Genomic DNA, 24,848 nt, shown 5'->3' on the forward strand with positions numbered 1-24,848 from the left:
GATGGAGGAGCAGCGGGATGTGGGCCTCACTTTACCAGAAGAAGGCGTTGACAACCCACACTGTGTCTCCACGGAGGAGGAGGAGCAGCTGTCCTACCCAGCCTTGCTGGCTCCTGTGGTTTTCGGCTGCTTAAAACGGACCACAAGACCCCGTAACTGGTGTCTGCCATCGGCCTGTTGCCCATAATATCTTTTCTTACTGCTGGAAGTTTAACTTTGCCTGACACAGGTGACACCAAATATGTGTAGTAATAACAATAATAATACAAACTTGAGAAGATATCATACCAATATGTAGCAATATTTCTGAGTGTATCTAATGCACTCACCTGTCTGGCTAACGCCTATTAAAACATTACAACATTGTATAAATATGGTCATTATTAGTCTCATTAGGTGCTTCTATAAACAATCTACTATCCTCTGTTGTTGATGAATTATATGAATGAATGAATATGATCTCATCCTATGTGCTATGACTCTTGCACTCTTATAAGGGGGCACTGGCTACATTTACATTTACCATGAAGGCAGTTATCTCAGGAACAATTGGAACAAGTTGGACTTCTTCATCAACTCTGGAGAGTGAGGGTAGCCGGACTTCTGATTCTATTTTAGAGGAAGCATTCCACAAAAATATTGTTGAACCATCAGCCTCTCGTGGCTTGTTTTCATATTCAGAATGTGTGTACATTTTGATTTTAGTAAATGAAAAACATGGTTTCTGTCTGCAACCGTCCCTTCAGGTTTTTGGATCATTTTATGGATTCCCTTGTGACTCCACTTGCAAGTCCATCAAGTGATCAATTGCATGTGTTGTATGTCTGAAAAAAGTCTGAAATAAATGTCTGAAAAATTTGGTTAATATTTCCGAAAAAAAAAAGTCTGAAAAATATCTGATGAAAAAAAAGTCTGAAAAATGTCCGAAGAAATAAAGTTTGAAAAATGTCCAAAAAAGTTAAAAAAAAAAAAAAAAAAAAAAGTCGGAAAATGGTCTTTGGAAAAAAAAAGTCGGAAAAATGTCGGAATTTTTTTTTGAAAAATGTCTGGAAAAAAAGTCGGAAAAATATCTGAAATTTTTTTTTTTTGGAAAAATATCCGAAAAAAGGGCAAAAAAATGTAAAAAAAATTAATAAAAAATGTCTGAAAAAAAAGTCAGAAAAATGTCCGAAGAAATAAAGTTTGAAAAATGTCTGAAAAAAGGGATGTATTCAGAGAACTGGATACAGCGTTGGAAGCGGGGCCCGTTCTTTCCTACATTCAAACATACTGTACATACATTTTTAAATTGTATGGTATTTTTTCCCTATTCTATATTTATGTTTCTTGTCTCTGCACCAGTACACTAAAGCAAATTCCTTGTATGTGAAAACCTACTTGGTAATAATCATTCTCTTTTTCTTTTGCAGATTTTCTCAAAATTTGGTTAACATTTCCGATACATTTGGATGGAAACCTGGCTCCATTTACTTACTGGGACATCTTAACGCACCAGGGCCATCATTAATGGTATTAATTCCACCTGTGTGTTTCTTGCTATGATAAGTCAAATTGTCTGCTGTGAGAAGTGTCTGTTGTCTGTTTCTGTGAGTGGGAAGCCAGTGAGGAGCTCTCGTCCTCGTCGGGCAGGGCACATGCAGTTTTACAACGCAGTCATTTGTTCTCATTTCTAAATAACCTACAACCTGTCTAACTGTCTCTCTGCTCATGTTGCTTGCCTTGTTGGAATCTTGTACAGCTGTGGCTACCACGTCTGCACATGTTAAAGGGACTGTTTGTAACTTCTTACACATATAAATCATTGCAGGTCGGTGTCCTATGCGCGCTCGCGTGAGGCTACGCTGTTCAGACTCAGACTCCAACACAAACTACACGGAAGCACCAAAACCCTAAAGTTGTATCTAGTGAAGCCCGTCTGTTAAACGGTCAGAGGACGCGGGGGAGACCGTAGATTTGGTCTCCAGGACCGGAGTCTCTGCTGTGGTTTCAGCTGACGTGTGTCGCCTCACTGTTTTGACCGATTCTCGTTCATGTCTATCGGAACTCGGATCGGAACTCTTGATGTACCACACTTTTATTGCACGACAGACAAGACACACAGTCAAACATATTAATATACACTGCTTCAACCTGAAGTTTGGCCAGTTAAAAGCATTTCAGAGTTTACAGAGGTCAGGTTAGTTTCCTGCCGTGAGTCTCGGGTTCACTTGGAGAGCGTTGCTCGGCTCCAGCCAGCCCTCTCTCTGGTGTGCAGCCTGAAGTGGGTGTTGAGGTGCGCCGACTGGTTGAAGCATTTCCCGCAGACGTGGCAGTGGAAGGGCTTCTCGCCCGTGTGGATCCGGTGGTGCCTCTTCAGCATGCTGACCGTGGTGAAGCTCTTTCGGCACACCGCGCAGCTGTACGGCTTCTCCTTGGTGTGCCAGCGCATGTGGACCTCCAGCTGGCAGGCGAAGCTGAAGCCCTTCCCGCACTCTTTACAGCTGTGCCACCTCTGGATGCTCTGGCTCGGGTGAGAGGAGCGAGGCGGAGGAAGCTTCAGGGATCTGACGTTCTTGATCTGCAGTAAGTGCGCGCTCTGTTTTCCACTTGTGCGAATTAACCCCCTCACCTGCTGCTCTGTTTTCTGAGTCCTGAGACTCTTTGCGGTGCTGGGGCGAGAATCGCTCTGAGCCGCTCGGCAGTTTGAGTGAACAGTCATGGAGGATGGTAAGCTGTTGGCTGGCTGCTGTTGTTTCCTGCTGTCCTCTCTGTCACGCTCCGCTTTAACCTCCTGGGATGTTAGCGGAGGCGGGGAGACACTCTGTCTGCTACACACAGTCTGGGCCGGTGGAGGGTGTGACCTCTGCAGTGGCTCGACGTGACTACAGTTTCCTTCCTCTGAGCTGCTTCCTTCTTGTGAACAAGCTGTCTGACTGTTTTTCAGTTTCGGTTCTTCTTTAATCTGTGGCAGCAGCTCAACACTGCTTCTCCACTCCAACTCGCAGGGCTGATCATCGTCTTGGGGCTGGACAGAATGAGAATCTGAAAGATGACAAACATCACAGTCATGCTTAGTAGTGTATTTGCATAAATATACTGTATTGCTGTGTCTTTTTTGAAGGGATGCCCAAAGATGAACTGCAAGGATGTTTTTGTAATCTGTTAGTACACCTATATCACTCTGTTTTCTATTTGTTTCCATTAAACCCCGTTCAAACATCTGCAGATTTAACCTTGAAATCAGAAATCCCCACAGACTAACACTTTTCGATCTCAGCATCACTCAAAAAAATGGCGTTGAAATGTTCAGGTACATGCCACATGGAAGGTGAGGAAAAAACTTAAAGGTCCCATATCATGCTCATTTTCAGGTTCATACTTGTATTTTGTGTTTCTACTAGAACATGTTTACATGCTGTAATGTTCAAAAAACACATTATTTTCCTCGTACTGTCTGCCGGAATATACCTGTATTCACCCTCCGTCTGAAACACTCCGTTCTAGTGCATTTCAATGGAATTGCAACGGAAATCATATTTACTTCCTCTCAGCTGATGTTATTCACATACACTGCAACAGGGAATAAACTGGGATACATTTAGAATGTTTATGTTTAAAACTGTGAAATGGTCTAAATATTGTATAATTGTGACATCATAAATGGACAGAAATCCTAACGGCTTGTTTCAAACACACAATTTCTGAATACGGGCTGTGTGTATTTCTCTGTATATTGAGTGTTTTGATAGTTTAACAGTATTTATATAGTACTTAAACCTGCTTTATAATATAAAAGACATGAAAATCTCACTTTTTACAATATGGGACCTTTAATTTCAAACCCTGCTCACTAGAGCACCAAATGTGGATTCATCCGCAGCTTTTCAAAGGATTTGTTGACATGATGAAAATATAGAATGACACTAGTTTGGGATCATCTACATATGAAAACATTTTCAGTTTCCCCAACTACTCAATGAAACATAACTTTGCCTCGGGGTCTGACCTCCAGTTTTTTCATCCGCTGAGACGTGAGCTCCGACATTAGCTAGCTCTCTCTTTACTTCTCAGTCATCGTAACCTACTTTTCTTTTTGTTATTCCTTCAACATGCCCGTATTAAACAGACCTACTGTGTGAGATACCTTCTCCAGCTGATATTGTAAGATTACAATATGTTACTTTATTTTGGAATTCTGGTTTTGTAGACACTTTGTTTGATTTGATTTGAGAAAAATGGATGCTACGATTGTTTAATTACCCGTAATATAATAAAACTATCTCACAAGATAAATAAAAACTGAATATCCATGTAAATGTTGCTTATTATATGTAAAGCCCATACAGACGAACACTATGGCAAGTTGTCTCCACATTTATTCTTGACAACATGATTATCATAATGTGCTATTGGTGTTTCGTAATATTTTAATTTGAAGTCTTACTTAATATATTTGTTCTGTTAGCCTAATATTGTATTCCCAGACACACATTTTCAATAAATAAATCAGTTAGGGGGTAATATGTAAAGGATAATGTACAGCGAGCCGGTCATTGTTGTGAAAGAATCCCCGACAGGTCTCTCATCACCCTGAAGGGGATTCTTTCACAGCAATGACCCGCTAGCTGAACATTATCCCGCTTATTACACAGCTACTTACTGATGATATCAATATTTTCACACAAAAACGGTCCGCCAGAGTCCGACACCAGAACTGCGCCCATAGCAACGGTCTGTTATACATAGCAACGGTTTGTTATACATAGCAACGTCTGTTATACATAGCAACGGTCTGCTATACATAGCAACGGTCTGTTATACATAGCAACGGTCTGCTATACATAGCAGCAGTCTGTTATACATAGCAACGGTCTGTTATACATAGCAACGGTCTGCTATACATAGCAACGGACTGCTATACATAGCAACGATCTGCTCTACATAGCAGCAGTCTGTTATACATAGCAACGGTCTGTTATACATAGCAACGGTCTGCTATACATAGCAACGGACTGCTATACATAGCAACGGTCTGCTCTACATAGCAGCGGTCTGTTATACATAGCAACGGACTGCTATACATAGCAACGGTCTGCTCTACATAGCAGCAGTCTGGTATACATAGCAACGGTCTACTATACATAGCAACGGACTGCTATACATAGCAACGGTCTGCTCTACATAGCAGCGGTCTGTTATACATAGCAACGGACTGCTATACATAACAACGGTCTGTTATACATAGCAACGGACTGCTATACATAGCAACGGTCTGCTGTACATAGCAGCGGTCTGTTATACATAGCAACAGTCTGTTATACATAGCAACGGTCTGCTGTACGTAGCAACGGTCTGCTGTACATAGCAACGGTCTGCTGTACATAGCAACGGTCTGCTGTACATAGCAACGGTTTGTTATACATAGCAACGGTCTGCTATACATAGCAACGGTCTGCTATACATAACAGCGGTCTGTTATACATAGCAACGGTCAGCTATACATAGCAACGGTCTGCCATAAAGAAATTACAGACCGCAGATTGCCGAGTAATCGACACAGCCGTGTAATAAGTAACCTTAAAGGTGCTATTGATAACATTCACCAGCTAGATGTCGCATTCTCCCTCCCCCAATCCGTTGCATTTACTTCACAACAAGCTTACTTACTGTCAACGGTTTTAAACATAAACATTCTAAATGTATCCCAGTTTATTTCCTGTTGCAGTGTATGTAAATAACATCAGCTGACAGGAAGTAAACATGGACCCAAACTGTTGCCTAGCAACGCAATTCCGTTGCAATGCACTAAAACGGAGCGTTTCAGACAGAGGGCAAATACAGGTATATTCAGGCAGACAGTATGAGGAAAATAAAGTTGTTTTTTTAACATTACAGCATGTAAACATGTTCTAGTAGGAACACAAAATACAAGTATGAACCTGAAAATTAGCACGATATGGGACCTTTAAACAAAACATTAATTTTGGACCTGCCAACATTTTTTAAATGATTAATTCACAATCATATTATTTTGTTCAGAAAAAGCCATACTTTTATTTGTCACCTTACTTAAGGCTCTGTAGATGTATTATTATTTTTTTTTAATATTAATCTTCTTAAAAATGTTTTCAAAATAATATTTCTTAGTACAAGGAAAACCTTTCCACCATGGTGGCAGGTGACCTGACAGGTTTACCTGCCACAGCCAACATTCAGCCTGGATATCTGGCAGGTGACAGGTGCTAACTTCACTCCCTGTGTGTGACCCGGGCTAAGTGCCAGACTGTTAGCCAGAACACACAACTCAACTCTACCTGTGAGCTCCGTTAAACACTGACAGATTCTGAAGGAGACATGATGTAACAGTGAGTCCATCAGTAAACAGAGCACGTCAGAGCCGAGCAGCCCGGCCAGTGAGCGGCTGCTGCTGCTGCTGCTCGCCTGGCTGCTGTTCCTCCTCATCCTCACCTGTCTGTTGCTCCTCATCCTCATCCTCACCTGGCTGCTGGAGGAGCCGCTGGACGGCCACATTGAGGAGCCTCTTGAGCCGCTCGTTCTCCTCCTTGGACCGGAGGATCTCGCTCTGGTACTCCACCACGGTGCTCTTCACGGCGCGGAAGATCTCCTCAGCGGCCGCCGTCAGCCGGTCGTTCAGAAACACGTTGAGCAGCTCCAGTTTGGTCATGTTGTCTACTGCTGTCTCCAGAGGAGGGACGTCCTTCTGTTTACATCCACTGACCCGGAACTAGAAGCCTACCGGCTTCTGGGTGCTGTCAGAGCTCAGAGGGTCTCTGGTGGTCTGCACCGCCTGCTGCTGGACGGGAGACCACACTGCACACATGTGTGGGTTTAAAGGTCCCATATTGTAAAAAGTGAGATTTTCAGGTCTTTTATATTATAAGCAGGTTTAAGTGCTATATAAATACTGTTAAACTATCAAAACGCTCAATATACTGAGAAATACACACAGCCTGTATTCAGAAATTGTGGGTTTGAATAGGATTTCTGTCCATTTGTGATGTCACAAATATATAGATCATTACACAGTTTTAAACGTAAACATTCTTAATGTGTCCCAGTTTATTTCCTGTTGCAATGTATGTAAATAACATCAGCTGACAGGAAGTAAACATGGACCCAAACTGAAGTTTTTTTTTAACATTACAGCATGTAAACATGTTCTAGTTGAAACAGAAAATGAGCACGATAAGGGACCTTTGAAGGGACTATTTGTAACTTTCAGAAATGCTTCTTAACAGCGACACCTATGGCCGTGAAATCAACGAAAGTCAGCGTCGGGCTCGCGCTTGCTCGCTCTAAATATACCTGAACGAGCATCGCTCAAAACAGTGAGGCGACACACGTCAGCTAAAAGCACAATATCACTCTATATTTCAGCTGCTTGGCAGTAATGTTAGCTGACCAGACAAAGGTCTCTCCATGAACATGATTTAGATCTGGTCCTAGTGTTGGCTTTTCCTGCATCAGTGCAGGCTGATGCAGTGGGGCTCTGCAGCATGTCTCCTCTGCTCTCTCCGCCCGCAGCCGGAGAGAGCAGAGGAGACACCGGCACCCGGTCGGTAACGAGAGGGTAACATAACTCTCTGAAGAGCTCCGTCACTTCACAAGACACGGGAAACCTCTGTTGGTCTGGAGGAACTGCAGAATTTATTTCTGCACAAACGTCCCCTGTGCATTCACTAGATATTCTCAGAGCTAAACTCTTCTGCAGTGTGGAGTGAGCGCGCGTTCACGTCTAGAGGTGGAGCGAGACAGCGAGGACGCGCGCGCTGTCTGAGTGAAGGAGAGCAGGCAGTGGAGACGAGGCTCCAGCCACACGCGAGCGCGCATATGCAAACGCGCATGTGTGACGACCCGCTACATTTATGCGCATACAAAGTTACAAATAGTCCCTTTAAAATGTACTTTACCCAGGCATCACAATATGATCTCAGGCATACTTCAGCTTTTCAGAAATGCTCGGGTGTTCATTCTCCGCCATATAATATGTGGATTAATTGTTATAAAGAAGGTCAGTATTCCCAAATCTTATGGCCTGGTCTTGGAGAGGGGGCCTTAAAGTGAAAATCTAGTTTTAAGACCTAAACTAATGTTTGTTCATATTGCGCTCACTATATTAAGTGTACACCAATCAGCCATAATATTATGACCACCTGCCCAATATTGATTAGGTCCCCCTTTTGCCGCCAAAACAGCCCTGACCCTTTGAGGCATGGCCTCCACTAGACCTCTCTGAAGGTCTGCTGTGGTATCTGGCACCAAGCCGTCAGTAGCAGATCCTTTAAGTCCTTTATGGTCATTTTGGAAGCTGCAGTTTGTGGTGCTTTTGCAATTGTGCTGCATTATACAGAGGTGTTTGTCAAAAAGCTAGGTTGAAAAATAAGTTATACATGTCTTTTATGTATCGACACCCGATGTTGGTCCCCAAACCCGGCACAAAGTATTGTCTGAGTGCTATTTTTAAATCATGGGTCAATTATTGATCCAGCTGGTCGTTAAAAGCACTTTTTATTTACACAGTAATATGCACAAGTCACTTTGAACAGTAAGCTTGTGGGAAAGGGGTCGGGACAGAGCAAACACGTATTAAGACCAAAAAAAACAAGTTGATCTTTTCTCAGATCACATTGATAAACCAATGCTAACACAAAAAGAGAAAAAGACAACTAAAGACAGCATAGTTTCAATTTCAAATACAGTGTTTGCCAATCGTATTAGGAGCATACAAACATCAGAAACTGTCCCTGAGGTGTTCATTAAACAAAGCCCAGAGAGCACTTATAACACATTTATCCCAGACTAGTTGTTTCAAAGTACGCCCCCACTGAATAAAAGAACCGGTTAAAAAAATAAACACGCACATTTTCGGTGAAACATTATAAAAACACGAAAGAACAGCCACTGGTAGAAGGTGCACTCCAAAATCTAGAAAGCAACAAACACCCGATGGATAAAACCATCCCGACACCAACGTGACTGGTGAACTTCATGATAACTTGCTCTCAGGCTCCGGCCGGACCGTCTTGTCCACTTCACAGATATAAAAACAAAAACACAAGTAGCTGGGGCACTGCAGGCTACTGTAAGTGCAGCAGTATTGATTAATTCTATTCTCAGCTTGCTCTTCCCTTTTGCATACACAGTATACAGATATGACTTCTCTCTAAAAGGACACATTCATCATTCCAAAGATGTTACAACTTTCCAGTATTCCTGACAAACTAGTGACGTTCTCAACAACATCTCCCAGCACCAAAAGCTTCTTTCATTTTCTCTTCGACATAGTTCGACAATAATCATGAACAGACATGATACAGACAAAAATAAAGCTCTGCAGAATAACCCTTGGTGTGAGCAGATGATCATGTAGGCAGGAAATGAAAAAGGATAGAAGGATGTGAACCTAAAGCTTAAAATAGGTTGAATCTTTAAGAAAGTTTTTTTTTTTTTTAAATGCTCCATGGTAGATAGTTGGGTGATGGTCTTCACTTCTTGTAAACAAGAACAGGTTGTAGGGCGAGAGGAGTTGGGGCAGGGTGTTGATCGTGCTGGACGGAGCCCCTCAGCTGTCAATCATCTCGGACAGTTCCTGCAGCAGGTCGTCCTCTCCGATGCCGGGGTCCACGTCTCCCTCTAGGTGGTCGTCCGTGAACTCGTTGATCAGCTCCTCGAAGTCGTCCACGGCGGAGGAGGAGGCGGCGACGCTGGAGGTGGAGGCGGTGCGGGATGCAGTGACGCTCAGTCTCCGGGGCCTGGCCTGAGTGGGACTCTTCAGGACTGGGCTGAAATGTACAGAGGCTGGTTATTTATCTAGTACACGGACAACGCTGCATTCATGTCATATGCAGAAAAAAAGCACATCAGAACTTCCATCAATTTTTCACTCATATGGTCTCATTTTTCAACACATAAAAAACGGGCAAGGATTTTTACAATACTTCTATAACTGTGAAACTACACTGTCTTACTTACAAGAAAATAATAATAATGGTCAGATGGGAGGTGAAGTTGTGTGGAAAAATTGGCAAAGTTCTTGTACATTTTGTTGACGTCTTATGACGGCATTAAACACTGATGGATTTGAGACCTTTTTGTAAAAAAGTTTGGACTGGTGGTTCTTCAGAATCAGAATTTCACACCCCTCTTTTTAAGGAGAGCTGGAATATTTGAGTTCTAGAGTCAAACAATACAAGGTCTGAATAGTTTTGGTGGTATCCTGTAATAACATTTCTTTCTTTGGGATCACAGCATTACATTTACAGTTACACAAGTTGTTGTTGTTGTGCACAGTAGGGGTGTAGCAGTATGTGTGATCGCATCGAACCGTTCGGTACAGGACATTCGGTTCTGTGTGCGACATCCTTTCAGTAAAGCCCTGTGACTCAAAAAGCTGTTTATGTTGACTACTCGAACACACGGAACAGAAATTCTGGAGTTTAACCTGGAAAATGTTGGCAGCGCACTCGTTGTTGTCAGCTGTAGCATGCTAGCTGCTTTAGCCCAGTTAGCCAGGTTAATCGAGCTCAACAGACAACGATTTGTGTCAAACTGTACGCCGACTGTTCAGCTGAAGTCGGGTATATATGTGGACGCACTTTAATCACATTTAATCTACAACGGCATCACTCGAATGTGACGATAAGTGGAACGACACAAAAACAGACTGCGGTTCCTTCTCTCCACAGCGGTCAGACGGCCTCCCGCTGCAGATCCAGACCGGGCCAAAGCAACTGATGCTATAGTGTTTATCGCTGTGTATGCGACCACACTCGGTCGTAGACGATACAGAATGAATGCATACGGTCAAAGTGCTTTGAGCCCCACTACAATGTTCTTACATTAGAGTATTTCAGTCAGTGCGTTATGGCTGCTCTGTATGAACGAGCACAAGCTGCAGTTCAGGAATTATCAACATGACGGAGCATTACAGAATCAGAAATAATGTACTGTGTATGTAAATTGGGTTACATTAATATTGCAGACATGTCTGTTATTTATTTATTTATTTTTTGTTGACCATATGTCAGTATTTGAGTGCCTTAACTGTTAAAGTAAGAATTATGGCCAATGAGCAACTGTTGAATGTTTAGAATTTTGAAAATAAAATGGGAAGAAAAAGTTATTTTCATGCCATTTCTATGTTTTCCCTATTGTATCGAAAACAAGCTGAACCGTGACCCCCAAAACAAACCGTTCATTTTGTCAGACATTAATACATTTCACTCCCCACACCTGCCTACATATATTTTCCTGGTTAAGTCTGACCTTACTAAGGAGTTAGCGTTTGTGTTAACAGTGTATATTAAAGTTGTAAGCTCTCTGTGGATCTTTACCTTTGGGGGACTGGACAGGCCTCTCTGGCAGCAGCAACACTGACAGTCTGCTTGGTGTCTTGGCTCAGACTCTGTTTGAAGACGGGGACGGTCTGGAGGTCGTCTCTCAGTGGGCTGGAGCCGGAGCCGGAGCCGGAGTCCAACAGGGTGCTGGGACTACGGGGAACAGCAGCGCTCAGCTGAGCCTCCGCTTTGGAGGACGGGATCTCCTGTGAATGGGATCAAAGTGACTAGAGGTCATTCACAGCACTAGATCGTTTAGATTCCCCATCATACTTCATCTGCCATTATTGTTTTTAAACTTAAGATTAGATGACAATTAACTGTAGGCAGAATATAAAAAGGGACCTGATACACCAGAGAAAAAACATTAAGACCAACAGTGGGCGTATTACATTTTTTTACAAAACATGTGAATGTGTTAAAGACATGTTGAGTAGAAATGCATAAATAAAATGTGATGGATACAAAAAACTACAACATTAGGAAGGTGTGCAAAATTCTTCCAGAAAGTATTAGAAATAAATATAAATATGGTAAATATAAATAAGAACGCAAACATACACAAATCAAGGCTATTGTATGAAGGCTGGATCACGGTCTTGAGCTATGAGGTATGGAACATGTGCAGCGGAACTGGAGCTGCGCCAGCTGCGATTTTATCTCCTCTTTTAACCCTCCTCGACAAAATGAGGAAATATATTGGAATATAAAAGAAATATGAAATGTAAAGATGCACTGATTTTCTTGGCCGATTCCGATTTTGTAAAAGTCTGACCTGCTGATTCCAATTTTCTTTTTTTAGAACTACAATTGACCGCGAGGCTCCAGACTAACTTTTTTTCACCACAGCCCCTGAATCATCCCAAAAAGATTTCAACCGTCCTGAAGTCAGTGTAAACCGTCAAAAATCTAAACGTTATCCTTTAATTTTGTAAATAATTGCTTTGATTACAAAAATTCTTGGCAATTAGTAGTTTTAATTATGTAATATAAGCGGCTTAGAGCTGATATTAGGGAGTTAAACAGGTAATAAATACCTCGCTATTATCAATTTTATATTGCCGTGAAAACATCTCCTTCAAACAACTGGATTTTAGGTTTCTCGCCAAAAACAAAATTTTACAAGGTTACCTTTGAACACATCATGATTTCACCTCTTATATATGAAATTAATTCAACGGAATGTTTTTCTTAAAACATTTTATGCAAGAAATAAGCCATGCAGTTGCTAAATCTGTCTTTATTTGAGATCCACAACGGTTAGTTTAAAAGTTTCCCAAGAGTTTCCAGAGTACGCCCCTGATTTGCACAACGTAGCGTAGACCTCGACTTAATGTAAATGAGGAGCGGCCATCGTGACGCCCCGCCTCTCAAACCGCCACGCTATCAGAATGCATCGCACGGCTGCTTACATAGACGATGAATGGGAAGCGTGGAAAGGACGGAGCCTCTGGACATGTACCATAAAACTATCATGTTGCGACGGACCACGTGTAAATGTGACTGGCAAAATCTGAAATATGACACTGAGAACGGTTTCCATCGGCGGCCGATCAATCGGTGCAATCTCTAATTAAATATCAAATTACTTTAAGATACATTTGAAAAGGTCTCGGCATATGGTCCAGACAGACTGACAGGAAATATAGAATCACCATTACTGGCCGGAGCGTGCCAACCTACCTGTATGTCTCTGCATGTCGTCTCCTGCTGTGGCTCCTCCTGCACGGCGGCGGTGCTGTTCAGAGGTTTAACAGCAGCGACAGCAGATCGCTCTGCTCCCCTCCTCTTCTGGCCTGGCTTCACCTGCACTGCAGGCTTCATGACGGACGGCTTCACGTTCAGCTTGGGCCTCACTGAAAAGGAGGTAAAGCAGCTTTTATGATATATACATTTGATCTTATTTCACATACTGGGTTTTTCTCATTTACATGACATTTAAGAAATCATGAAGTCTGCAAAAAGCCGACAATGACGAGGTCACTTAAGTGCATGTAAATGCAACAGGTCAGAGATTTTTCCCTGCTTATCCAAATCTAAGGTGGGTTGCCTTATTGGTCAAACATGGGTTGCAAAATGAAGTTTGTGTGATAGTTAAAGGTGCAATACCTTTGGTGTCTGCAGTGTGTTCTGGGGATTTCTTGGGATTAATGTTCAGTGTTTTATCAGCAGTACGGGCCCCTGCAGCGGGCCCCCGGGAAGCTGCTCTGGCCTGCTTGGTTGTTGGCAGTGCGGTGGAACTCCTTGTGTTTTTGTCTGGGACCTCCCTGGAGCGGCTAGGACTCGGTGAGTCAGACTCGGTCTCTGAAGAGCTCTGCTTCACGGGGACTGAGGCCGCAGCTTTGACGGCACCACCTCTTGTACCAGGAGTAGTGCTGTTCAGACGTGAGGCAGCGTTGGATTTGAGGGGGATCGGTTTAACGACGGGGAGCTTTTGGGTGGTGGGCGTAGAGTCTGGGGCTAGAGTGGCGGAGGAAGGTGATGTAACACAGACTTTGGCGGGAACCTTCCTCTTCGGGGTTCCTTCATCCGCCTGTTTCTGAGCAGGCTCTGCTTCGGCCGAGCTTTTGGCCTGCTCTTCGATTTCTTGCTTGCGAAGGCGTTTCTCCCGCATAATCTCCTCAAAGGTCTTGACCTTGACACTGGCAGCAACGATCTAGAAAGACACAGGAAAATGAGGTAGAGTCAACAGAAACAACAAGCTATTGCAGCCAATACTGCAGTATCAGTTACGGACTATACCTCAGGAGCAGCAGCAGGACGTTTCTGTGGCTTCTCTGTCACTTCAGCACTCTTCTCTGTTGTGACGTTGCCTGCTGAGTTCAACATAAAAATGGTATGCAAAATGAGGATTATCAAATTCAAAATGTAATTCAATCCTAAACACTTTTATAGCAGTAGGATAAACAACAATTCTGCATACATTCCTTGTGTCAACACAGAGGTGTGCTGTCTTACTTTGGGAAGCCGGTTTCTTGATGTGCAATAGGCGAGGCTTCTTAGCGTCGTTCTGCTCAGTATTGGAGCTCTTCTCGTTTTCAGCCTCCGGGGCCTGCCGAGCCTGACTCTTCGCTGCCTTCTCCCTGCGGATCTCCTCCAGAGTCTTTACTTTAACTTTCCCCACGTTGGTATCCTCTGGACCGGGACCCGTTGTGTCAGACTCTCCCTGACTCTTGCCCGGAGCTTTCTCCACAGAGCGCTTGGCCTTCACAGGGCTGGGTTCTGTTGTGTTCTGTTCCTGTTCCTCCTGCCTTCTCTTCTTGGCACGAAGGATCTCCGAGAAGGTTTTGACGCGGCTAATGGGGTCGTCTTTGACGGTGATGGCTCGCTTAGCGCCCTTAGTGTTTTTGGTTCGGTTGCTTTCTGGAGACGCGACTGAAGGATCGTCTTGCTGGCTCTGAGACTTTGCCGCCTTCTCCTGTCGGATCTCCTCCAGAGTTTTAATGCGAATCTGCTCAGGAGCTTTCTCGGACTCCGTGTCGGTCTCATCTGTTGGGGAAAAATGGAGGACAACAACAAACGATGATTTAATCAATGTGCATGAGTTAATATCTTTCCAGACAAAATAATGGAGACAATGTCAGCCTCTCATATTTGTCAGACATCTTACCGGGTTGAGTGGGTGAGACACACACAGGCAATCCAAGTCTGTCCCTCATAGGCTTCAAAGCTGTAGAAGCAGAAGGAAGAAAAAGGTTTTAATTGACAAATTTTTCATTCTAGACTTTGTAAATGATGAGCCCCATCGAACCAACAACCTGTTTATAAATAGATTTCATAGTCACATCATTGCTCTTCCCACCAACTTCCATATTTTTCAACCCCGAGAGCGCTGTAACCGGCAGCCGCAAAATGTGCTGTGAGGGCAAGTGAGCAACGTCAATGTAACGTTACGTCCACTAAAAGTGCTGGTTTTTGCCCCTGACAGGTTCAGATTGTTATTAGAAGTGTCTGACAACATTATGGAAAGGACCCTACAGAGAAATAAAAACCTTTTTCTTACCTTTCTCTTGATCCGGTCTGTTTGTTATCGTATCCAAGTCCCGCTCAAGGAGAAGTCTCGTTATGAAATCTGAATATCCGTATACTCTGGCCCAAATAAATACGGGCGGCCGTCGAATTCAAAGACCTCATCCACATTGAAATGTTGAAATCATCTAAATATTCAGCAATGACGCTGCATTTTTTTTAGATAACACCAACACAACAAACTCTACCCGGCCGGCATCCGTGTTTCCACCATGGATGTATTCCACTGTTCCACTGTCATCTTCCAGCAACACGTCACCTCACCAGATTTCAGAACAAGACTTCTCCTTGAGCGAGACTCTTTCCATGATGTCAGACACTTATAATAACAATCTGAGCCTGTCATGGCAAAAACAAGCACTTTTAGTAGATCTAAGTGATGGTGCTAGCTTGCCCCAACAGCGCCTAAAGCGCTCTCCCTCAATACAGGACCAATTTCAAAAATTGTTGCCGCCATTAACCAGTTAGACACAAAAACATGGAAAATAGGGTCCAGGTTGGAAAATAGCAAAGTTACCCTTTAAGATACATCATCAGCATGATGTGGAGTAAAATGTTACAGGTGGTGTTCAGTGAATACCAAGTAACTAGTTTTCGATGTGTCCTGATGCTGACCTTTGTGAGGGGGCATTGACGGTTCTTCCTCATCAACGACTCGGCCCAGACGCCCCGCCAGACTCCTCTTCAGTGGGACGCCATCTCCACTTCTCGCATCTACAGCAAAGGACAAGTCATGAGCTTCTTAATCTGTGCAATTAAGACTATCATTAATAGCGCTGGCAGTCCATCTATTCATAAGGTGTAACGAGAGTTTACCGGTGTTGGGCATCCTCCTTCCAAGCCTGTCAGCCACACTGACTCTTGGTCTTGCGGTTTCTTCAAAGACAAGTGGGCCTAGGTTAAAAGAGGGATCGTGTGTTAGTTGAGAACCAGGTAACAATGATTTGACTTCTCTACAGGACTGAAAGTAATGGTTACTATTCGGAGTTGATTTGAAGTATTTTCAGCAGTTCAACATTGACTTTAGTTTTTCAAGAGGGGAATATCCGGACTAGATAGCTTAGCATCTTTCATCTCATCATCAGATGATACAGAGCCAAGGAGGATGCAGCTTCAAAGCAACCATGAACAGTACATTGCAGTGCATATGGCCTGACACAAATCAGTGCCGGTTATTATGTCTATTTTATCAGTCAATATCTATATTCACGTCTTCGTTTTGTCCAAACAACGCAAAGCTGCTGCACAGCAGTCAAGCCAACTGCTAAACCAGCATGAACGTATTCTGGATTTATTTTCATTAAGATCCCAGGCACTGATATTTCTTCAAATTGATCATACATAAAATGTTTATGCTAGTAGTGTCAATGTTGAGCAGATTTATCAACGAACACAATTCCTCAAAATCATATTCCACAATATCTTTAGACCAAACGACCTGATATGAAATGAGTAAATTTGGGACGAGGAATGTTGGTTATACAGCTCCCTGCAATTCTGCCAGTCTCACAAAATCCTGGTTTTTACCATCTCTCGTGTCGTAGAGGCTTGGTCGAAAGAATGACTGGATGTTTTCTTTTTCTCCGTTGGCCGAGGTATCAGCACTCTGGATGGGGTAACCAGTTCTCTTCATGCTGGCTTTCAGGGCCTTCCTCAGCCGAATCTCCTCCAGGGTGCTCACTCCAAAGTTCAGTGAGTCGTCTGTCAAGACAAAACATTGCCCCGTCAAAAACACAATCGTTCCATTTAAGGTCGCACAGGATTTGGGAGTTGTACAGCTTTGGTTACAAATTATTACCAATTATGTTTCCAAAATGCTGTCTCTGACCACAGTCTCACCTGATTTGAGTAGTTTTCTAGGAGAAGGGCCAACCTTTCCATCCTCTCCCTCCTCTGAGAACTGGTCTGGAAACATAAAGACACATGAGTGGTGAAGACCACGGGGGGGAAATCTGTCTCAAAATGAGGACTAGAAAAGACAAAGAAGTAATTTTGAACCCAGCTCACCATCTTCATCCTCGTCATCATCTGCTGGATTAATCACCACCGGTGGGTGGGTGGGGCTCGGTACCGGCTCCTGAGTTTCTGTCTTGATGACGCCTCTGAGCTGGGGATTGGCCGCGGTGGGAAGAGTGGCAGCTGGCGGGGGAGCCGGTTCCTCGTGTGGCTGTTCCTCGTTTCTGCTCAGACCTGGGAGAATTACATTAATTATCAGTATTGCCTTTCACAGCTGGCTGTAAAAAAACACCTTAAACTCTCTACATTTCAATTCTTAGTGTTTGCTGAAGAAAAGTCCACTCACTTTTATCAGGTGGGACAAAGATGCCATCGATGTAGCGGGGCCTGTCATGGAGAAAGGCACAGTGTGGCTTCTGGCAGCCGGCTGGCTGGGACTCCCAATAACAAGCTATCTCCTTTCGGTTTTTCTGTTTTGATGAAAGAGATAAACAACATTCAAAGGAGGGTAAAAAAAAAAAATTTATAGAATTTTTTACAGGATCTACAATTGTATTTTCACGCTTGCACACTGATCATGTTATTGTCTACTAGCAAAATATAGTATGATGATTGAACAGAAAAAAACTGAGGTTGGTCCGCTTTGACTTTGGACTGCAATAGCTATCATCTCTGATATTATGGAGGAAGAGCATATAAAATTTCAATTAGCCCCAACTTCAAGGCAAGCATTTAGATGTATTGCAGATTTTAGTATAGTATAAACTGTTTATGGAAGTTAATATTAATGCAAGTCTTTAATGGTCTGCATTCATTGTAATGTTGCATACCGACAGGCTCGTTGTGTGATTGCATTAACAGTTCAGTAAGTGTTCCTCCCAACATGTCCAGGGGCAGGAGAGGAGCTCCTGGCCCAGGTTTACAGGGAGACTTTTTCTACCCTTCGTTAATGGCCAAGTCAAGACACACACACAGCCTCGAGTGGGCAAAGCTTGAAGGAGATATTTCGGAGCTTTCATCGGTTTAAAAAAAAAAGATATTGAAATTTAGCTCACCGTGATCTCCATGTGGCGAAACTTGCAGACGGTACGGAAGCAGCGTCCCTCCTGCCAGAGGTTGCAGACGATCTCACTGCCCATAGCTGCCTCACAGTGTCTGAATGGGCAGCTGTCTCCCTGCAGGATGAAGAAAACACAGTAAGACCCTTCCTTCCTTCAGGTCACCAGTCATTTTCCAACTGGTTACACTATGTGAGTGTTGTGCTCAAAGTTTGCTTACTTTAGAGCAGGTGGAATAGTAAAAGAAGTAGCAGTCATCTCCATGGTTGGTCATAGTCTTGAGTGGCAGAGGTGATGAGGTTAGGACCTTAAACCCAGCAGCTGATTCTCTTCAGGGCCAAAAGGACAGAGCACAACAACATATCAGAAACAGAGACCTTACTCCATTAGTCCAACATCAATTCACTATGAGCTTTCTAACATGTCTGCACATGTAAAACTAATATCAAAGAAGTTTACATGCAGTTTTTTTTCATACAAGATAGTGACTAGCTCCAACTTGTACATTTGGGATTCTTACTAGAATTTAGTACATCATCATCACTACACAAATATTTTAAGTTTCACACAACCTATTGGGTTTTTAAGTTTGTCTTGTAGTTATCTGATAACATTTTTTTTACCCATTTGTGCTTTGGATGCAACCGTTAATGAAAAAGTCTTGTGTAAAAACAACGATTACATGAGATGCAAAACTGGGGCTAGGGAGAGAGGAAGGGAAGCGGTCATTTTAAGGCAGTAATGTACTTCCAATGAAATAGACCGTGTGCAAATTTGAACTCCATGCAACCATAACATATTTTGAGTCCTAAATAGGTCATTCCATCTGTACTGACGAGCCAATTTTGATTTTGTTATTAGCATTGTGCCACCTTTACCTGAGGTGGCTGAGAAGTTGTCTCCCTCTTGAGCGCACTGCTGGTAGGGTGTCTCCGTGGTGGTATGGAGTCCTGAAGGAACACTTGATCCATGAGATAAGAGGAAAAGGGGGGTAGGTCGGCCAGAGACACTTGTCTTCCTACGACATCCCTTTTCTGAGACAGCTTTATCTCCGCCAGACTGCTAAACATTACTGATGGTGGATGCAATAGAGTCCTTTGGGGATTTCTTTTTTTTTATCATTTTTTATTAATTGGTGTAATTAATGAAAGAAAGAAATAGGGGGGCATAAACTGCCAGAAAAGAAAAAAATGATCCAAAAATGCTTAAATTGATGTGGCAAAAAGGGGATGGATGGTAGGTGGAAAAACACTCCTCGGCTTCTTCTTGAACTTGGAAAAATTTCGCACACTTGGTGACATTTGGGTGATGGCAGTAGAAAAAAATGGGCAGGATATTCAAGCCTCTAGAGATTTTCAGCCAATGCTGAAGACGAAAAAAAAAAATCTTCCGCCAATGTATTCTCATGGGGGGGCAAGCTATCCATATCCAGGGAATCCCACAAAGGGCCAAGAGGATGGATTTAAACCTACAAAAACACTCCCCAGGGGACTGAAAAGGTGTTATTAAGAGACAGACAGTTGTGTACAAATACAAAGAAGACAGTTGGACATTTCCACAAAAGAGATACAGTATCAAGTAGTACAGTGAGACAGATGAGCTCTCAATCATGACTCCATTGCAACCTGGTTTCTAACTGGGGTCCAGGCCAGTGGACAGACTAACTGTCACTACACTTCATCATCTATCCATGCTTATATATGTCAAGTATCTAATCCAGAATAACGAACAACTAACGTTACAGGTCCAGATCTGGGTTGTGTGTCTACCCTAGACCCTGAGGCCTTAGTTGGACCCTCATGATCAGCCTGAACAACAACGCTGGCCTCCATCTTAAGCAACAGGGAAAAGGATCTCTACAGAAGCAGAATAGCACTTACACTGAAATAACTGGATAAAAATACGGATTCACAAAAATAGATTACAAGTAAAACAACTAATTATTCTGGATCCACAACCACACAAGTCGTTAATCTAATGTTACAGATATCTGAGACAGTTCACATCAACCAATATAACGTTACAGGTCACCTTCAGTGTTGGATCAATGTGTGTATGATCAGAGCTTAAACCTCAAAGACAGTCAACAAAACAATCACATACTTACTGGTGGATAATACAAAAGTATCCCAAAGTTAGCTGGAAGGAACTAGGAGTGTTTCCCCGCAGTGATGAGACTCTAACGTGACTGTGTGGAGATCAGCGAGGATTAGATCACCTTTACATACATAACTAACTAGAATATAATGTGAGCTAAATAGACAACAGCGTGACTTTGGGTTGTTTGTCAGCCTGACTAAGAATGGCTCTACTGTGCTCGTGTGATTGAGGGTTATCTTAGCAGAGGCCTATCGTTAGCATTAAGCTAAGCTAAGCTAGTTGTTGTTAGACGGCCGTTTATCGTGCAGTCGTCGTGGTGAAGTTACTCCCTTTCCTATTTTAACACTACAGTGTAACAGCTAAATATGTTATATGCCGTGTTAATTACCAGTTTCCGATTTCTAACAGTAGTGTAATGTAGGAGAGAGCCGGTCCGGTCCGGGTCTGACTGCTGCTGCTGCTGCGCTACCAGAACACAGCGAGATGGCGGCAGCAAGGAAAGACAGTAGGAGGGGGCGGGGCCACAAGACCACGGGAAGTGCGTCAGTCCACGATCCGGACTGTCGTAGTGGTCAAACGGCGGTACTGCAACTTCCGTTTCCGGAGACTTTTTCCCATAGACTTACATTGGGAAAGAGACATCTGTCACTCAGAGGATCATTTATTTTGAGGTGAATCAACTTCCCAGCATGAACACGCTAATAGCCCTTATTTAAAAAGTTTTTAAAGTTGTAAAACGCACTAATAGCTGAATCCAGAGGTTTGATTTTTGTTTTGTTTTGTTTTTATTGCGAAATTTACATTACAATATGGCATCGTACAGAACAGTCCACAACTACAAGGGAACAGACAAGCCTGGAACTTGACGTACAGTGCATAAGAGTGTGGATGAAGACAGAGAAAAAAAAAAGTAAGGGAATGGTGCTAATAGTGCTAATAGTGCTATAGGGGTTATCTGTAAGGTTAAGGTCCTCAACTAACATTGAAAGCTTCGTAGCATTCTTTTTCCTCATAAGTTTCAGAGATGAAAAGTAAAGACACAGCTCCTTATGAAAAACATCGAAATTTGGTCTTGATTTCAGGAATCTATTTTTATGTGTAAAAAACTTTCCAAGAATGATTATGGAATTGATTGCCAGGTCATGTACGGGATCTTTCACAATTGTACCAAATATAACATTTTCTTTTGTTAGATTAGAAAAATTTACAAATTTAGTGGAAAACCAATTATGCAAATCATCCCAGAAAGCATTAGCAAAAATACATTAATTAAATAAATGTTCTTTAGTTTCAATGTGTTCATCACAGAACGAGCAATTATTGTGATCAAAACCAAAACGGTTTCTTAAGAATTCAGCAGAGGGGTTTATTTCACTGAGAACCTTTAAGTGAACCTCCTTTGCTTTTGGTGCAATAGGAAATTTGAAGAATTTCGATCTTAGACTCTCAGCATCTTTTTTAGAGAAAAATTTTAGAATTGAATTTCTGTTTGAAGAGAATGGATATAATTCTTTAGTAAAGGTTTGCTGAATCGTGATGTTAATTAGTTTTACATTAATGAGGTTGTGACCATTCGTCAATCCCAACTTTCGTAGTGTCCAAACGACGGTACTGCAACTTCCAGGTCAGTCATGTGATGCATTGGGCCCAAAAATACTTTTTCCCATAGACTTCCATTGGTAAAGAGACGTCTGTAACTCAGCAGGTAATTTTTTCTAGGTGAATCAACTCCCCAGTACAAACACTCTAATAGTCCTTATTTAAAAAATTAAGTTTTTAAAGTTGTAAACGCACTAATAGCTGAATCCAGAGTTATTTCCTTCCTCCGTTCATGTGAGTGAGACCCAGACCGTGACGTTGGGACCCCGTGACCGAGTCATGTGACCGAGCGGACGCTACTGCGCATGTCCCAGTTGCCAAAGAGCCGCCAAGATCCGGGTACTTTTTCAGACGGAAGTCGAGCCATTTAGGCTTCATGCTCCACTGAGCAACTCTCATAGGAATGAATGGGGTCCTGTCTCCAACGCTGGATCCAGTTCATCCATGGTGGGCCACCCAGTATGCTGTGTTTGGGTGAACTGGAAATATTGTTCATTTTGTTGTACTCCCATGCAATATTGCAGTTTACGTCGATTTGAAAATTGTACTAAAAGTGTTATTGCAACAACTAATATATACCACAATCACCTTTACTTTGTACCTTCATTTTGCTGAACAAACTTCATACATTCACACAAGTGAGATGTTAAATTATCTCCTTTAGATAACTAACTTTAGTACTTTTTTTTTTGTTTTCTCCACTCTCCATATATCCACCCTACAGACTCCACCCCAGAACGCACGCACACACACGTATACACAAACGCGGACACACACACATCACCTGGTTCTCATACACAATGACAACATTGTGTTAACTGGCCTGTATTCACTGTTCGTGTCCTCTTGTTGTTTTGTTAATGTATTGTCTTTTGTCTTTCAATTAATAAATTTAAAAAAAATTAGTTTAATACTGCTTCCATCATTACTGGCTTCCTTGAGTGTTGGTTCATTAATTCCATTCATGGTGCAATAAATAATATTCCCACAAGGGCGCAGTGTGAGCTGCTTTTTCATGTGGCTGATGTGCCTGAATGCCTCCTCTCATGTGATGTAGAGTGGATCATCATAGAGTGGATGTTTACTGTTGGTTGATTTGTAGCATGATGGCATTTATAAATTAAAATATTGTATATGTCTGGCGTAGGCCTAGATGGAGTGAAGTCAGGTGTTCAGGCCAATTTTATTTCTACTGCAAAAAGGGTTACAGAAATATTTACATCTATGAATATGAATCAGAATGTGTTTAAAAATATATATAAAAATGTATTACAAAGGCAGAACAGTGCCTCTGATATTTTATGCTATATTTGCAATCACCCCCCCCCCCTCTCCCCCCCCCCCCCACCCCCACACCAAAAAAAATGCAACAATTTCAACCAGCTCCACAGAAAACGCAAGTGTTTCAATAAATCTTTTTAATAAGTTAGTAAGATAGTCTAAAACTTGAATTAATTTAGGTGACATCCTTTATTGATCAAATTTGTGGGGTTAATTATATCTCCAATAGTAGTTGTACCTTTTTTAAGTGAAAAAGACTGCTACACTGTCTCGCTTACTGCTGGTATATACATTTCATAGTTATTATTATTTTATTTATGTATTTTTCATTAGAGATGTGCTTTACTCCGACACACCAGTCACATATCCAGGTGTTCTTCATCCAGTTGTAAACGTGGGGGTGTACAATGCTAAATATTTAAAGGTTTTTGCATTTTAAAATATGTAATGTTTTTTAAAATATGGTCATAAACTATATGCTAAATGTAGCCAATAAATCCTGAAATCAGACGATCCAAGAACTAATATTCATTAATTCATTCAATCTGTATTTAATCTTGATAGATTATTGAGAACAAGCTCTCATTTACAATGATGTCGATAAAAAATATTCTCTGGTTGAAATAAGACAACTATATTAACAAATGATCTATGTGTATAGAATAGACTAGAATAGAAAGCTTTATTGTCATTGTATTAAAAACAACGAGATTCACAGTTGCCACTTCTTCTTGTCAGTGCTTTAAAACAAATACTTGACAAGACTAAACGAGGCAGATCAAATATATAACAGGTAAAACACTCACAGTTATAAAGCAAATATAAAACAGGTAAAGTAGATGTAATAAATAATAAATATAAACAGAAGTGTTACACTAGAGTTATAAAATATAAAAAAATAGATGTAATGTAAACAGAGGTAATAGCACTTGGAAAATAGGTAGGGTAGATGTAATAAATAAAATGTAAACAAAGGTAGTTGCACTTGAGGTGTCTATTGCTCAAGGATATATTGCACAGACAAATGTACTTGAATAACATTATTGGTGTGAATGCTGGAAGCATTCACAACATATGTTATTTTACTGAGTTTATTTTTATTTTTCGTCAGACCACTTTTTTTGCAAAGTCACTCGTTCCACATGTTTCAACATAGAAACTCCATTCAAACATCAAAACGTGCAGCTCAATTAGGACATGATGGCTATTACTTTTCTCATTCATAACTTATATATTTTTAGAATTATTAACCATAATTCATCAAAAATTCTCCATTGAAATGAATGGAAGAAATGTTCAGAATTTAAACATTTTCAAGCATTTTCAACTCTTCACTGCTCATTCACACTTTCACCTAGAAACCCCATTCAAACTGTAACATTTTCCACATCTTCCATAGATTCTGGCTATTATTCAACTTTCATTCATCCCAATTGTACTTTTTGAAATATTTAACATTGTTTGGAGCTTGGTAAAATTCCCCTTTTTC

General features: G+C 41.9%; 2 protein-coding genes across 5 annotated transcripts; both read right to left on the reverse strand.

The window, feature by feature from the left end:
- Positions 1-2,056: 2,056 nt before the first annotated feature.
- Positions 2,057-6,793, reverse strand: LOC141775650 (uncharacterized). 2 transcript variants are annotated; one of them, XM_074649235.1, is made up of 2 exons: positions 6,448-6,793; positions 2,057-3,021 (listed from the first exon to the last, which is right to left on the reverse strand). In XM_074649235.1, exons 1-2 carry the CDS (start codon positions 6,662-6,664, stop codon positions 2,204-2,206), a joined length of 1,035 nt encoding a protein of 344 aa, XP_074505336.1. In that variant the 5' UTR covers positions 6,665-6,793; the 3' UTR covers positions 2,057-2,203. The 2 variants fall into 2 exon arrangements, with proteins under 2 accessions (XP_074505336.1, XP_074505344.1); XM_074649243.1 differs by having other exon boundaries at positions 6,478-6,792.
- A 1,696-nt stretch (positions 6,794-8,489) lies between these two features.
- On the reverse strand, positions 8,490-21,018 carry zc3h11a (zinc finger CCCH-type containing 11A). 3 transcript variants are annotated; one of them, XM_074648994.1, is made up of 18 exons: positions 20,868-21,018; positions 20,487-20,567; positions 19,258-19,329; positions 18,600-18,708; positions 18,377-18,496; positions 17,668-17,791; positions 17,373-17,555; positions 17,205-17,270; positions 16,893-17,066; positions 16,182-16,259; positions 15,981-16,079; positions 14,947-15,006; positions 14,295-14,825; positions 14,079-14,152; positions 13,446-13,992; positions 13,020-13,192; positions 11,334-11,542; positions 8,490-9,782 (listed from the first exon to the last, which is right to left on the reverse strand). In XM_074648994.1, the coding sequence occupies exons 4-18, from the start codon at positions 18,651-18,653 to the stop codon at positions 9,563-9,565; spliced, it is 2,712 nt and encodes a 903-aa protein (XP_074505095.1). In that variant the 5' UTR covers positions 18,654-18,708; positions 19,258-19,329; positions 20,487-20,567; positions 20,868-21,018; the 3' UTR covers positions 8,490-9,562. The 3 variants fall into 3 exon arrangements, with proteins under 3 accessions (XP_074505095.1, XP_074505102.1, XP_074505112.1); XM_074649001.1 differs by lacking the exon at positions 20,487-20,567 and having other exon boundaries at positions 20,868-21,011; XM_074649011.1 differs by having other exon boundaries at positions 14,079-14,149; positions 19,258-20,986.
- Between the last annotated feature and the right edge of the window lie 3,830 nt (positions 21,019-24,848).

Source organism: Sebastes fasciatus, chromosome 1, assembly GCF_043250625.1.
Source record: "Sebastes fasciatus isolate fSebFas1 chromosome 1, fSebFas1.pri, whole genome shotgun sequence".
Classification (NCBI taxonomy): Eukaryota; Metazoa; Chordata; class Actinopteri; order Perciformes; family Sebastidae; genus Sebastes; species Sebastes fasciatus.